The sequence below is a fragment of the Cynoglossus semilaevis genome, chromosome 14 (genome assembly GCF_000523025.1).
Source record: "Cynoglossus semilaevis isolate Cse_v1.0 chromosome 14, Cse_v1.0, whole genome shotgun sequence".
In the NCBI taxonomy this organism is placed as follows: Eukaryota; Metazoa; Chordata; class Actinopteri; order Pleuronectiformes; family Cynoglossidae; genus Cynoglossus; species Cynoglossus semilaevis.
Genome location: NC_024320.1, coordinates 17,917,024 through 17,929,789, shown reverse-complemented (window position 1 = coordinate 17,929,789; position 12,766 = coordinate 17,917,024). Strand labels below are relative to the sequence as shown.

General features: G+C 38.5%; 1 protein-coding gene across 3 annotated transcripts in view; it reads right to left on the bottom strand.

Moving 5' to 3' along the window:
* LOC103389933 (arrestin domain-containing protein 3-like) overlaps positions 1-11,027 on the bottom strand; it is a 29,487-nt gene extending 18,460 nt beyond the window's left edge. Inside the window, exons 1-19 of one of the 3 annotated variants that reach the window (XM_025062337.1) lie at positions 10,071-11,027; positions 9,450-9,555; positions 9,220-9,362; positions 8,890-8,969; positions 8,000-8,123; positions 7,620-7,763; positions 7,409-7,539; positions 7,045-7,231; positions 6,859-6,952; positions 6,665-6,767; positions 6,105-6,207; positions 5,176-5,277; positions 4,577-4,651; positions 3,716-3,835; positions 3,221-3,325; positions 3,015-3,059; positions 2,822-2,922; positions 2,528-2,637; positions 2,347-2,444 (exon numbers count right to left, since the gene is read on the bottom strand). In XM_025062337.1, coding sequence (XP_024918105.1) covers positions 2,347-2,444; positions 2,528-2,637; positions 2,822-2,922; positions 3,015-3,059; positions 3,221-3,325; positions 3,716-3,835; positions 4,577-4,651; positions 5,176-5,277; positions 6,105-6,207; positions 6,665-6,767; positions 6,859-6,952; positions 7,045-7,231; positions 7,409-7,539; positions 7,620-7,763; positions 8,000-8,123; positions 8,890-8,969; positions 9,220-9,362; positions 9,450-9,555; positions 10,071-10,388 — 2,289 coding nt within the window. In that variant the 5' untranslated portion in view covers positions 10,389-11,027. The remainder of the gene's footprint in view (positions 1-2,346; positions 2,445-2,527; positions 2,638-2,821; positions 2,923-3,014; positions 3,060-3,220; positions 3,326-3,715; positions 3,836-4,576; positions 4,652-5,175; positions 5,278-6,104; positions 6,208-6,664; positions 6,768-6,858; positions 6,953-7,044; positions 7,232-7,408; positions 7,540-7,619; positions 7,764-7,999; positions 8,124-8,889; positions 8,970-9,219; positions 9,363-9,449; positions 9,556-10,070) is intronic. The other 2 variants (XM_025062335.1, XM_025062336.1) reach the window with 2 other exon arrangements.
* Positions 11,028-12,766: the final 1,739 nt, after the last annotated feature.

The window sequence follows — 12,766 nt, the reverse complement described above, 5'->3', positions numbered from 1 at the left end:
TTCATGGAGTTTTTGCAGCACACACAGGTTCCTGATTGGCTCAGTAGATCAATTTGTTTTCACTGTGGGTGTGTTTGTTTTATGTTTTCTACCAGACCATATTATCCAGATAGGTCTGTCCATGACAGGAGGGGAGTGTCCAAAACCCAAAACACACTTCACCTCAGATTACACCAGAGTGCACTCATGTCTAAAAGGGATTTTTAAAAAAAGTAAAGTGTTGCACAATGTAGTGTTCACAACAGTGACTCAAGGATTGTCAATGTCAGGTCATATGATTGTGAAAGGTAGTTTGAGGTGAGTTCAACAAGTGGCCCTCCACATGCACATTATTCAGCCCTACAGATATTTGTGTTTTTCAAAGTTTTGCAGCTGTCATGTCTGTATACAATACTGAGCAAAATGAAACTTTGTCCACATCGGTCTCATTGTCCTGTATTTATTTGAATTAGCAACAAACTGATCCCTCTCCGTAGAATTGTGTTATTGCACCTGCAACCACAAGGTGGCGTTTCTATATGATTTGTGGTTAAAGCAATGGTAGCATACTGTTTAATAGTTTCATCATTACTATTATTATCATGACATGTACTATATTTGTAATCATACTGTTTAATAGTTTCATCATTACTGTTATCATGACATGTACTATATTTGTAAAATATACAGTAAATAAAATAAATCAACATAGAATGGAAATACAAAATATATTTATTTTTTTAATGTACCTTAAATTGCATTAATGTAAATTGTATTCAATTGTGTAATTACTTATAAAACACTATAAATCATACAAATTACACAAAGGATTCAAAAACAAATCAACCTACTTTGGGACAAAACAAAAAAATAGCACCCCTCACTTTGAAACCCTACCTTACAGCAAGGTCTTAAATGTAATGTCCTGCAGTATGTCATTTGTTAGAATGTATCTATTGCACTAAAGTAAAGGGCTAACAACTGACAACATGCTACAGAATGTTTTAATTCCGTATTTTTCTGTATACTCCATTGGTTATCAATTTGTTTATTATTGTTATTTAAAAAATATGCAATTAATTTAGTTTGAAAGACAGCTGTATGATTGGCCTCATTGTGGCAGAAGGAGGAGAGGCAAAAGTAAATCTAATTCATTGACCATTGGTGAAGTTGTCAAATGCTGTTCAGGAAAAACAGCATGACTACTTCCGCGCCACTCACACAGGTGCTAATATACAGCTTGGGCGCCATCTCGAGGCTAATCTTCACATTGCATGAAAAAAAGAAAAAAAGTTTTGCCTTCCAGGGCGAGTCAATTTCTAGAAAAAATATTAATACATTTTCTATTGATTGAACCTGAACACTAATACAAGTTATGATTATAGCAGAGCCTAAAATTCTTCATGATCCCTCCTTGTCTTTAAGAGACAACTAATGTTTAATAAGGTTTGGAGCCATAGCTTTGTTTCAGACACATCCATATACTGTATTTAGAGCATTTCACCTAACAAATGTAGAAAATAGATATACATTTTTCAAAAACGTTCAAATATATATATATATATATAAGGTAGAAAGTGTAAAGGTTCTGTCAAAGATGCACTGATAAACCTGATAAAACATAAACAGCAAAATTAAAGACGCCACCGTTATTACAAATGATGCATCACTGATGTGAAACCCCTGTTGAAGCGTCACGTCCTGCCGGACAGTGAGTTAAACTGTTTGAGTTCATGGTTTCAACTTGTTACTCTTACTCCAACTAGGGCTTTGTCCAACGTTAACCTTCAGCTGACGATACTGCATCTGTCAGTCAGTAACCAACATGCGCACGCACACACACACACACACACACACAAGTAGTTAACTATGTTGCAATTTGAAGAACTGAAAAACTGCTTACCAATCACGAAAATGAAAGGTTAAGTCAATTTGCTGGATAGACAAGAGAAGACAAGAGAAGTTGTCACAGAAATGAAACAACATCAGATTTCAGGATATATATGCATATTATATATATATAGTTGGACCGGCATAATATGTACATATGTACATGAGTATACAGTAGTAGTATTGGTGTGGTAGAATGGCGTCATCAGGTGTCCTATCGCTAAAGCAAGGGAGGGTTTTCTGAGCAGCGGTGTGACCCGAGTTTGTTCGAACACAACAGGAAACGATCCTGATGATCCTGTGTTAAGTTAATCACGTGTGTTTGTTGATCTACTGTGTAATATAAAGACACTATATGTATCACAAGTTAATCATGTTATTGCTGCTAACACTGATTATACTTGCATACTTTCTCTTGAAAAGTGTTGAAAAAAGGCCATTACTCTAAGTAAGATTGAACAAGATGGCATCACTCACCACTTGAATGTCAGAAGGCACTCTGGAAAGGAAGTCCAGGAGTTCATTGTTGTCAATCACGTATGGATTAATGAGCTTCTTGGTGAATTTTTTAACACCTGAAATAAAGAAGAGCACCTCTGAGTACATGTCCTTTTTCGTGCACCTGCATAGAAGGTGTTGATGTGTGACTGGCACTCACCCCAGGCAAGGATGAGGTATCGAAGAGGTATGAAGTAGAGAAGAGCCGTGGCCAAACACAGGGCTGTGGCGGCCAACCAGCTGAGAAACGGCACTGTCCAGTTGAAGGTGCTGCAGTAGTGAGAGAACAAAAAAGAGTTTGTTAGTGCTGGGGAGAACATGGTGATGATGATAGTACTAAAAGAACCTTACAGGCTGTACATGGAGGATTGGTAAAGCTGTAAGGTTGTAAAGTGAAGTTCTGTTCTGTCCTGCATGTGCCACAAAACATTCAATAAAAGACCGTGTTGCTCACTTCTTTATTCTCTCTCCACTGGACGCCACTTCATCCAATGCACTCTGTATGACAATGAGCACTTCCTGAATGGCAAACAGTCTTTGCATAAATCCTTTGTCCTTTAGAAAAACACAAGAAGACTTAGACTTTCTTTTATAAGTAAGTACTGTAATGTACTTTACTGTACAGAAGTGTTTCCATACTGCTGCACCTTGTCTTCTTTATCCTCCTCTTCCACCTCCCACTCAAACGTGACCTATGTTAAATGCAGGGGGAAAAAAATTATACCTTTGTTGTGTCACTGAATAAATCCCGCAGTTAGATATTACCTGTAATAATAAACATTTTGTTCAAAGATGACAATTTGTGATAGATATATATTTTTTATAAAGCTAACTGATGTATGTGTTCTCTCACCATATCGGTTTCTCTTGGGCAGAAGAAGTAGTTCCAGACCAGTGCTAAGAACAGCAGCAGGGGCACCATGTACAACTCAAAGTTCCACACCACCAGCACAAACAGCTGAGCAGTAAATGTACATTACATGTCAGTCAAGTTTAACTGTGTTCTATAGAAGTGTAAATGTTGATGAAGAGTAATCTTCTTGTTATTGCAGTACAAATCCACATATACTTTATTATTGGCACTTTGAGACGTACAATCAGATTTGGAAAAAACAAACTTCTAGTAATTATACTAGAAGTTTGTTTTTAAAACATCTTATTAAAAAAAAGTAAATATTGACATAAAGATACGTTGGGACTTACATAATTTGAATAAAGGCACTGTAACTGTCCTGTCATTTAAGTCAAATTGTGCTGACTCTCTTCATCTTCATAGTCATTATCATCATCAGCAGCAGCAGCATTGCTGCAGAAATAAAATAAACTGGATCCTTTTGTATTTTCCTACCACAAATGCAACGATGCTCCTCCTTGTAGATTTCCATTGAAAGCAGCTGTTGATGTACCTCGCAGTACTGATGAGGATCATGATGAATCGCTTCACACGGTTCAAATTGTTCTGCAGCAGCTAAAAAACAAATACAATGTTTGGTTCAATTTGAAAAAGGGGACATGATGGTTATTGCTCCTGCCTTATGGCAAGCAGGTCACTAATCCAAGCCCTGGATCTAACTTTCTGTATAGAGTTGTCCATTTAGTGTTTATTGTTGTTGCCCTATGATGAAGAAGAAGAAGATGAAATTGAAGGTTAGCAATTTCTAGTTAACCTTTACTCATCTGCTGGCAAATATGTAACCATTTCTCAAGTAATTTTTAGATGTCAATCCATCTGTCCATTCACCTTTCCATGACTGTTCATCCATCTATCCGACATCCACATCATCCATCCTTCCAACCAGCCAGCTTCCAATTTTTAATACAAGAATCCATTCATCCATCCATCCAATCATACAGAAGCCTGATTGACTTGTTTTCAACTATGTTGTACTACATCAAACCATATCAACTTATATGAATATCAAAAGCATCAGTTATGAGATTTTTAGAAGTGATTTAAGATATTGAAGATCTCTCACAATTCCTAATATATGCTTTGTGAATATTGCGACTGCGTAACTTAAATGAACTCAAATGTATCCCAGGAAAACTGTATGTCCAGAGTGCTATTTTGTTGAATCACATCAGTAAGTCACATTCCTTAATCTATGTGTTCACATACACAACTGTGTGGAAATGGTCAACCGCTTAGGCACATTTCACCACTGTATACAGAATAATACTTAGTGCAGTAAGATATATAGTAAAATACCTGCTTGGAAATTTTAGGTTCCTCCTCAACGTATTTTTGCTGTGCAGGCACCACAGTCCTTAAAGCCGCTTTCACCTGACAAATAAGAAACGTTAACACTCAGGATAGTGAGTTCATGTGATGTCATACTCAATACGTGTACTATAAGTGTTCTGCATTAAAAGACAAGGTCAATCTTACGAGGACGCTGCTAATAAAGCTGCATACACAGTGGCTTAACGTTTATTATTATATTTAGAAAATATCGGTTTTTATGCCGGTCGTATCATTTTATTTTGTTGTATTTATCTGCCACACCTTAAAGGCTGGTCCGTGAAAAAATTGTCATTTAACATTTAATCGGTCTGTGGTGCAAAAAAGGTTTGATTGTCTGGGTGTTGCAGCATTGCTAAGGTTTGCAACACAAAGGCAACCAGATTTTATAGAAGCTTAAGAAGAACCAAATAATGACAACTCAAAGGATGTTTTGCCTCAAGGCCCAGGTAATAACCGATGACCAGAGGGAAAGTACAGGGTCTCCACATGTACGTATCTCCTATAACCTGTCAACATAGGAGGGTCTCAGTTTACGTTGACACGCAGCACCTACTGATACTCACGGTGTTGTAGACGACATCGATCTTCAGGTAGATGACACCTTTGGTTGGATGAGTTAGTTCCTTGTTTTTTAACACGTATCCCTTCAGCTCACCATCACGAACCTAAGAGGCCAACAGAGTCACTGTGACTGACTCACACTTCTTTTTACATATTTAAAACTATGGAAAGTTACTATAGTTTATCACATTATGTCGATGCCATTATTTTGCAAATGTTCTCATATGTTTGCTTTATACCAGGTCTTGTGTTGTTCTGTATAATGACTGTTGTAAATGAAAGTCTAAGGCCTAGGCCTTAGGCTCCCAGACTGACATTAAATTCTAAACAGTAATAAAAGACATATTATGTCTGTGTTTGGGGGCATTGTGGATCCAACCCAAAGCACATAATATCAAAATTAATTATTATTAAATAATAAATCTGTGATACATTTCCGTTTTATTTGGAGAAGTCTGTCATGTTTTGCCATGATCTCGGAAGTATTACTTCTCTTGCTATTTCTTAGCTAACGATTGCTATTTATCCCAAAGTCACGACGAAACTAAGTGTGCGGTTTGCCTTATTTGGTTATTTCGTTTACTTTGCGTTAGTTGCTACTCAGTTGTGGAAACGTTTTTATATACTTGCGAGAAAAAATATATTGAGTGTTACTAACGCATGTCGCATGTTATCAACAGGTGAGGATCTGACATGCTAGCTGTGCTTTAGCAACGCGCAAGCTCGTATCAAATTAGCCGCACATTAGCTGTGTGCTACGTTGTCGTGCATATGCTGTATGTACGATAGCATGTTAGCGGCATGTTTTATAAACGGATAACGACATACAATAGACTATATATATATATATATATAATTCAACTTCCAGATATTTGAGATAATTGACGATGACATGCAGACAGATTTCAGGTTCACGTCCATTTAAACTTACACGTAATAAGGGGATCGCTACTTTCCCCAGGAAGTCAGCACGTCTGTCCTTGTCCTCATCAAACACCGTCACCTCCAACACTGAGTGGATGTCTTTCACATTACTGTGGAAGAGATAGAAACCAAGCGAAGGGCACAGACAGAAAGATAGATATCTTTGCAAAACATAGTCGTCTTTTTTAACGTCTGTTCACATAAAAATATAAATACATAAATATCAATATAAATCTTCATTATGCACTTTGTAGCACTGTATGGTTATTGTGGGTAAAAAAATAAGTAAAGATTTGATTCTTTCAATTTCATGTATTCCTTTTCTTCTCTTTGAAGTTATGCACTGTTTTACCTGTTTTAAGATGACAAACTGCTAATTTCTTTTACCACTGTTGGCCACAGGTGTAACTTTTCCTTACCAGTACATCTCACTGAGTTTTTTCAAAATTTTGTCTTGCTTTACAAATGGATTTTGTTTTTATTTAAAATTGTATTTTAAACCCTGTCTTTTAAACTGTTTCTGAACCCTGATCTGTTCAATACAATGAAAAAAAAAGAGTCACTCACAAGGTAAAGGCCTTATTCCACTCTGGATTGAGATTCTTTTGGACAGTGTGTGTCTGAAGACGTTCATTATTTAGTTCCAACACACAGAAAGGGTCGCTCTTACCTGGGAAAACAGTGAGATCCAGTTTTGACATTAAAAGCAGCCAAAGTAACAAGAACAGTTACGGTATTTTGTGGAGTTTGTGAAAAATTACCATTGACATCTGCAGCAGAGAGGCCCTCAGCTCTCAACACCCTCACCTGCACTAATCCTACATCTTTAACATTGGAGAATGACTTCCACACACCCTGAAGAAACAGAATGACTGATATCACAGTTCTGCTGAAATTAGGACCTCAGCTATGGATACATTTTTAACAGTGTGGTTAATGGGGCCTACGTAGTGTTCGAGTATCTCCTTGCGTTCGTTGGGGTTGTCCAGTGGAGTGACTGACAGGTCAGCAATGAACTCATAGGGTGAAGCACTGAGTCTGACCAGCAAGACCACATAACCCCGGAAGTCCTCTAGTGGCAGAACTACGTGATGCTTTCGTTCTTTGGCCAGGGCAGTGAGGTCCAGCTTACAGCTGAACAATTCAAACAAATAATTTTTTTGCTGTTATTTCATATGGGAAAAAATGATTTGAGATACAAGCTCGGTCCTGGAATGGATTATGCTCGTATCTCAAGGTATTACTGTACTAGGATTTCATTTTGTTAGTAGAAGAGATCCTCCTTAAATACATTTTTTAAAAATGTCTCACCTTCCCATGAAGTCATCTTTACTTCCAGTGTCTCTGTCCCACACCGAGATCTCCAGCACTCCATCCTTCTCATCATAGAGATGCAGATCAAACTGTTCCCTCCACTGAGGATTCAGTGTCTTTTGCAGAGCCTGAGAACACAGAAGCTGAATAACTCAAAGACTCTTGTCTTTAAAACGACTTCACTACAGAGGTAAAGGGAGGATCAGACCTTGCTCCTGTACTTCTGCTGACCCAGTGTGAATTTGACATACGGGTCACTCAGACCGTTAGGATCCATAGGCAGGAGGCCGCGGCCTTCGATCAAGGAAATGCTGACAATCCATTGCCACAGTAGGGACTTTGGAGCCTGCTGCTGCTTGTCCAAAAAACACAGGTCCATTTGAATGATAATTATACAATGATATCATGCTTGAAAAGGTCCTTTTTGTAATGATTATTTACATCACACACTGCTCCTTTGACCCATTAGCTTCCATATTTAAACATCATTCTGAAGTTATAAAGAACAACACAACAATAACATATTAAGTATTAGATATAATGGTTATTTGAAAGGAGAGTTTTATAACCCCAGTGTTTACTGTATACCATCATGTGTGGTTGCTCATCTATAGGACACAGTTCAGACGTCAGGGTGACTGCCAGCTCCACTGTGCCCAGGTCTACATCGGGGAACTGCGGATCCTTCAGCTCTAGTGTTATTGGTGTAGTCCTGTAGTACAGAATTATAATTCATCTCTAAAATGACTTAACGTTTAACAACATTTAAAATTGAACTGTATGTGGCAACATTAACATTCTTCAAGAAATGCAACATGGATTTAATTTTTCACATTTTTTGATGTTTTCTTTCCACAAATATGTTAGCGAGACAATGTTTTCTTACTATATTTGTGTTTGAAAACACATCAGCAATATTTTTGTTCATAACACTAGTTGTGTATACTGTTTGATCTCTAGAAAAAAATGTATTATCATTTGAAAGGAAAATTCCATACAATATATAAAAGCTACAACACATACGTATAACATGGACACATCTTAAACATATAATTTGACTCAATGACAGTTCAATTTAGTCATTTTGATCATTTTGTATCTCACAAAAAGGCAATCACTCAATAATCAATAATAAAGAGGCACATAAAAACATTTTATAGTGCTGTGCATTTTATAGGATTGGACACAAATGCTTTACCACAGATATCCTAATATCAACATCAGTAATCGGTGAGACAACATTTTGTCAATAAGTAGTGTTTTTATATCGCACCAGCCCACTGCGGGTCATTTGACGTCCTATATTTAGATTTAAGGATGTGACACCAAATACAGAACAAGAACAGCAGCTTCTTTGTCTTGTAAAAAATGAACACAAATTCTTTCAGCCTTTCCATTGTTTTAGTTATACAGCACAGTACAGCCAAACCTAACTAGCTCTTTAGTGTGGGAAAAAAAAGCTTTGAAAGTAACTTTACCTCTGTTGCTCTAGCGAGTCCAGTTGCAGGTATGCAGAACCAATGAAGTCGTCAGTGAATAAAACGTTATGATCAAACACCTAACAAAAAGCAAAGAATACATTCTAAGTAGCTTTTCTGTCCAATATTTAATAATGTTAAACAGTGTGATTCTACACCAGGCATTGGCAAAGTATGGCCCACAGGCCCAATATGGTCCATCGGGCTTTGTAATCTGGCCCATTGACCACTGTTACAAAGGTATTCATATGGCACTGGCCAGTCAGATTTTATTACTCATTGTGAGCCAACGACCCAAAACGTTTGCCCAATCCTGGTCGGCACCCTTACCTTGACATTCAGAGGCTCACTCAGACTATAGACAAACAGACATGTCCTCTCATTCCACACTGGGTTCAGATTCTTGAAGACGGTTTTGCTTTTGAACACATCTTTACTGCCGAATGCCAGTTTCACATATGGATCACTGGTGCCTACGAAGACAAAGACAGTTCTGACAGACGTAGATCGGCGAGAAAGGACAAAAACACCAACGAGTAATTCACATGACACGATCCTACCTTGTCTATCTCGTATGGCCAGATTCTGGCCTCGCTGTATTTCAATTTCCAGTTTATAGATGCTGGAGGCGTGCTCAGAGTTGGACCCTGATGGAGCAGCGATGTCCTATTGAAAGAAAAAATATTTAAAAATGAATGTTTGAAGACAGACAACGCAAGCAGGAAAAGGGACTGTGAAACCAAAACACACACAATGAGAACAAGTTAGATCATATATATATAACATAAAGCTGAAGGCATCTTGGTTTGTTTGAGGTCTTCAGTAACATTTACCAGTTAAACACTGAAAGCAATACCTCAGAGCTGAGCAATGACTAACGTCGCTTTGCTCTGTCCACTGCAGGTTTGTTTTTATCATGTATTAGGAAATTGCTGCGAATATGATCAATTAAATTAATTAACCATGTCAAGGAAATCTTTTTTATTAAATTGAAGTTTTATTTAATTCATTCGGTTATGGCTAAACAAACAACAAAAGTTGCGTGATTTTTTTTGGTATATTTTTCATTGTCCATATGCCTTAACCAACTTGTTACGCTGCTTCACAGAAATGCCATATCAAATGTAAAGATAGTTAGATCATATTACAGAAGAACCTCCCCTCCGACATAGTTAACCTACCTGCCATCCCCCGCTGCTGCCCACTGGCCCCGCGAGACTCACCGGAGGGGAGCACTTTGTCGTGAACTTGAAGGGTCTGTCCGTTCCCCGTCCTGAACCCTCGTCATTACCGGGGCAGAATTGCAGATCGGGCTCAGAGGAGAAGTTGGACCCGCCGAGGTCAACGGTTGTCGGTTTGCTGCGTCTGAACAGCCACCCCGGTCCCCGCTCCCTGCTGTCGTCGGGCTCTCTTAAGTCAAGTTTAGTGCTGAGTCTCGGCTTAGCTTTGTCTTGAAGCTGTTTCATCATCTCAGTGTTCTTCATGTTCTGCTTCTGCATTGCCGCGTAAGGTATGAGCTGTAGACAAACCCACCTTCACAGCACGAACACGGACTGTGCGATCTTCACTTTTATTTTCTTCTTATTTTCTTCTCCACAAATGTTGGAAGAAAAGAGACGCCCCTTCCCCTGAAAACACACACCCACCTAAACATGAGCGTATCAATACTGAAGATCTGTCACTTCATGTGAGGCATGGATGATCTGGATTTGTTTCTGTAGCTTCTGTTGAAGTCACTGCCCCACTTTGGTGCTGTGTATTGTGAGAAGATGATAATAATAATTAAACACTACTTTGTTTTCCTCAGGACTGTTGTCAACTGTTGTCAATTAAAGTCTTCAGACAGCGCCAAGTTTCTTCTTAAAGGCACATTAGATCACTAAAACTTCCAGGTGTCATTTATTGTTTTAATGTTTTGCTGGTGGTCCAGCCATTTTAAAACTTTTGTTTGTTTGTTCAGGCACGCTTTTTCCCCTTGTAAGAAACACGAGGGATACTCAAATCCTTCTACTTCTACTAAAGTAGAAGTAGTTTAGAGGTTAAACAATAGCTGGGACATTAACGAATTAATAACAGATCAAATAATGCTTTAAAAATAATACGTTACGCTTTCCTTAGTTCATCCATCCATCATCGTCCGCTTATTGTAGAACGTTAACGTGTACATTGAGTGACGTCAGCGAAAGAAAGTTCGGCGAACAGTGAGGGAAGACAAGACCACGTTGCTTGGTGGGATTTTTTTATTTTTTATTTTTGTAAGGTTTTTTAACCACTGCGGAAATATCTGGTGAGACCTATTTTTTATTTTTGTAAGGTTTTTTAATCACTGCGGAAATATCTGGTGAGACCATGATAACATCAACTTAGTATTGATTCTTGTGACTATTTTTTAAACAAATTCTTCTGTAGCTAAACACGCTTTGGTCTGCCCAAAAAACTTGTTTGACGATGGATGAATGTACTCACCCCCCGGTTGTAAAGGAAAGAAAATTAAAGCAAATTTAAACAACCAAACGAGAAAGAGCTGTGTTTCCAAGTCCCGACTCCAACCACGGTCAGGAGAGCGCAGGATCAGGCTGCTTAAACGGGCTGTTTAAATGGGCTGCTTGAATGGGCTGTTTAAATGGGCTGCTTAAATGGGCTGCTGTGGTCTTGGAGAGACGGAAGTCGGGTCGCAGGTCAAGTTGTCCAAGACAGGACGCAGTAACGAGTTGGATACAGTTTTTTTGTTAATGATGTATTAACAGTGGTAACAGTGGCATGTGTGTGTGTTGCTTTTCATTTAACCCGTGACTCGTGAGTGATTTAGGAAACAACCCCAGTGTCTGCAATCTAGGCAAAAGGCCAGAAGGTGGCAGTGTGACGCTGTGTCGGTTTGAGAAAGTCACAGACTGATGTGGTAGGAAAATAAAGATAAATTACAACAGCCCTGTCACATTAATAACAGCAGTAATATCATACACATTCGATGAGATAATGAACTGATTCACAGGTTTTCAATGTTTCTCCTATAAAGTACATGTGTAGATAAGAGAGAGCAGTAAGGCTCCTCACTCTCCCACTGTGTCTCAGCACCTGCTTATATATATATATATATATATATATATATAGTATATAAATCCTCCAAATTGTTGCCTATATCCTTATTGCTACAGAACTGTTTAAAAGCTGCTCACATGGAACAACAACAACAACAACAACAAACCCCTTAGGTCAATAGTAAGTTATTAACAATGGTAAAACCTTGGCCCAGGTGAAAAGTCAAACTTTGACATAATAGAAGTCAAACAGACGACAGACTAGTGTGCTAATGCTACATCACACACTGATGCGTCAGACTTCTGAATCACTGACAGGCAGAAGTGTAAGGTACAGTGGTCCTGCGGCGGCAGGTAGCGTTGGTGGGTAGTGTTTCAGAGTCAACTACAGTGCTATACCTGAGGGAGGAGGAAGAGGAGGAGGAAGTGGAGGAGGAAAAGACAGCAGGGAAACAATGATGAGAGCGTGGGAGTGCAGGCCACAGCAGGTCGCCATATACTGACTGTTTCCTGTGCTGGCTGGCTGTGTGGGTGGTGTCAGGGTTTTTATGTTGCTTGAGGGGGCTCTGGGGGGAGTGGGGTGGGGTCTAAAGAATGAGGGACTCCTGGGACGTTTTCTCTATGTCCCAGGGGCTGGCCAGTCCACGATAACCTTTGTCCTCAAACACTGGAACACTGATTTTTACATTACCAAAGTAAGCCTCTAAACATGGATTTACTATATATATATACATACATATATATATACATATATACACATATATATACATACATATATATATACATATATACACATATATATACATACATATATATATATATACATATATATACATACA